At 29.6% G+C, this 3,411-nt stretch overlaps 1 protein-coding gene across 1 annotated transcript; it reads right to left on the minus strand.

Annotated features, from left to right (window-relative positions):
* Positions 1-602: 602 nt before the first annotated feature.
* On the minus strand, positions 603-2,438 carry LOC119688874. Its single transcript, XM_038103535.1, has one exon. The coding sequence runs from the start codon at positions 2,436-2,438 to the stop codon at positions 603-605; it is 1,836 nt and encodes a 611-aa protein (XP_037959463.1).
* Between the last annotated feature and the right edge of the window lie 973 nt (positions 2,439-3,411).

Genomic DNA, 3,411 nt, shown 5'->3' on the forward strand with positions numbered 1-3,411 from the left:
AGGATATTGAATTCTTCAATTAAGTGGACAGTATTTTTGATACTACATATCTTGAAATTTTGTAGAGACCGTTGCGACTGATTGAGGCACACAAGTATTATAGATGTTTAGAATAAATCGTAAATAAAAGTTGCAGTAATTTGAAGACCCGTGGCAAAACTAAATACAAATTTCACAATTTCACACAAATAAATACAATGTACTAGTTAAGTAAATATGTAATAACTAGTTCAAAAAAAATATGTCAATCATTGATGAACATAAATATATATTATAGATATAGATCAATTTATTATAAAAAGTTAAAAGTTTCAGTATCTTGAAGACCCGTAGTACAGCAAAGTATATAATTAACAATTTATACACTTAAAAGAAATTTCCTAGTTAGGTATATATTTAAAATAATAACCAGTTTAAAAAATTATGCCAATTATCGGATCACAATACTTAGCGATTTGATATAATGCGCATTCATGTGGAGCATGGTTAGTACTATTAGTCACAATAAAATGAATTTTTAAAGTCTAGAATTATTGATAAACAAATATTTTTTTATTAATATTACTAAAGGTAGTATACATTACACTTTGATTTTGCTTTTTCTAATTTATTTTTAATAGGTTTATTTTAGCCTGAACATTCCATATAATCTCTATCAAGAACACAAATAAACTAATACAAAGTGCTATAATAAAGGCAAACCAAATCCAAATAAAATCATCAATACTTAAAGCTCGCAATTGTCGTGATTCGCTTAAGTCCGTCAAAGTCATTCTGCCAATTCTTACCAATTCCGTGAAACTTGACGACATCCAATGTTCCATCAATCCTGAACTAAAAATTTTTAATATAAACATATCTAGTGTTTCCTTATATATAGAATTTCTCTGCAATGGAATACTGAAATGCAAAGATCTTGCAAAGAAAAAATTTTTGGCAGTTCGAAATAGCTTATGACTAAATAATGCCTGTTTTTGCTCGATCACTGGCCACAAGGAAGTCGTTACTGAGTAGCCATAGGAAGTATTGAAATTATTACGATGCTCAACAAAATTATCAAATGTCGGTGCCACCACAAAAGCGGCTACATGTTCACGCCAAAATCCTTCCTCACGTAGATAATCAAAGGCACGTACTTCTTGATGTGAGACCATAATCTTTATAGGCCCATTATAAACGTCTTCAAAGTTTTGTATTTGTTTAGCTGCAAGTGGCATGGTTAGGAATGTTTTAAGATGTACGGCATACATAGCATTTACCAATAAACCAGTTAAAAAAATTGAAAAATAAATTAAACGTAAATTTACCAATGGAGATTTTTTCATATTAAATCCTGAACCTAAAATGCCACACAAACTCTTCTCATTCAATAGCAAATCCAATATATTTAATTTTCTGTTAGTGTCAACTAATTTATCATTTGAACTTAATAACATCGAAAATATTAATATAAGTGTCACAATGACTAACATAAATTCACCTTCAAAAATCCGTATAAACATAGCGCTATTTTCTAGATCTTTGATAATCGGAAACATGGGAAACCAATCAAAGATTTCTACCGGATATGTGTGCACATATTGCTCATACAGAGTTTCAGCTGAGGATAAACTTGCTCCAAGATCATAACTTTCGTTAATGACTGCATACATCATATCACGATAGAAAATAGTTTTATTATCTGTTGAGTTTGTAAACTCCAAAGTAGCATTAATTTTATTAGCATACAACACTACAAGCTTTCCAATATAACCGGTTAAACGAATCCGTCTATCTCTTTCTTTATACACGATGGAGCGTGGTACATTTTTATCTGGTATTGTACGTAATTTTGTTCCCATCATATTTGCAACTTTATTAGGAAAATATATCGTGCTTTGTGATAGTTGAAATCGTTGCGACTTGATTGTAACGTCAGGAAATAGTTCATAGGTGTAACACATTTTCACTTGCTCAAAATTAGAAGTTAATAGAAGGACATTTAGCATTTTTAATGTAGCACACTGTTCCATTATTGAACTAATGATACTTACACTATCAGCACCATCGTCAATATCTTCTAAATAAGCAACAATTCTTGTTTGTCGCAAATGTTGTAGTTCCTTGGCCAATATATCCAAAGTTTCATTAAAATTTTGCTCTTGTAAACATACTAATGCAATAAAGTTTGTATTATAGTCGGCATCCAAATAGATTTCATCGCCGGGTTGTATATGTGAAATGGAAACGTTCAGGCCTTGTAGCAAAGAATCGAGCTCAATTGATGATTTGCTGCAATTTCCTATTAACAGAGTGTAGTAGTTTTTCTCTTCTTTTATCTCCACAAGTAATTCTAATAAAGAAGAAGATTTCGTGATATATGAGGTGGATATTGTTGACTCGTAAATTTGAAAAATAGTAGCGCAGACAAGAAACCTCAAAATTCTGTGAGGTGACATTTTGAAATCACAAATGAAATAAAATTTTATCCACAAACTATTTTCTAATAAGATATTTTCAATATATAAAATAATTGCTTATATTATATATATTAACCAATTTAATATACTTCTATTATATAGCTTGTTAAGTACATAATTAATAAAATTGCTCATTTAGTTCCTTTGCTTAATATTCATTCCATAAGAATTAAGTTTCATCCTAAATTATATACATTGATTGCAGTCAAAATTACCATAAACTACTGCAGAACATTAAAATGATTCACAAATTTTATGGTCTTCCACAAAATATTCAACTCATTTTATAAGTAATTATTTTCTTTAATTATATATATTTAATAGTTTTTATTTTATTCTATTTTTATTTATCAAAAATAAATTTCATCGAAGGCTTCATATGTTAGGTTTTTATTTAAAATATAATAATATTGGATTAATTGCTTATTTTCAAATAAACATTAATACGTTAATCAAGTAATTTTACCGTGTCTAATTCTAATACTTTAACTTTACGTGCTTAGTTGGAATGACGTACACTCTACACCCGTAGAGTGTACGTCATTCTTGGTCTCGTCCAGCCGCCTTTGCCAGACTAAACATTTTGTTGCTTGGTATCGGAAGTTGGTAATACTGAGAACATTTACACTATTTATCACCCGATTTTTTTAACGAAGCCGCGAACATACTCTGCTACGGTTTCCATGAGCGACTATCAAAGAAACACTTTGGTCGTCTCGCTTGTCTCAGTCGTAAGGATATATAAAAATGACGCTCTTAATAGTAGTTTAAAGAATTTATTAAAACTGCAATTATTTTTACATAGGTGATGATTTTATATTCCTATCATAGCAGTTGATGCATAAAATCTCACTTATTAATTAAAAAATAGTATTATTATGACAGCTAACAACGATGTCTTTACATATAACTTACATTTTCTTAGGGCCATGTTATGTAGAGTGTCATAATT

The sequence above is a fragment of the Teleopsis dalmanni genome, chromosome X (assembly GCF_002237135.1).
Source record: "Teleopsis dalmanni isolate 2A chromosome X, ASM223713v2, whole genome shotgun sequence".
Classification (NCBI taxonomy): Eukaryota; Metazoa; Arthropoda; class Insecta; order Diptera; family Diopsidae; genus Teleopsis; species Teleopsis dalmanni.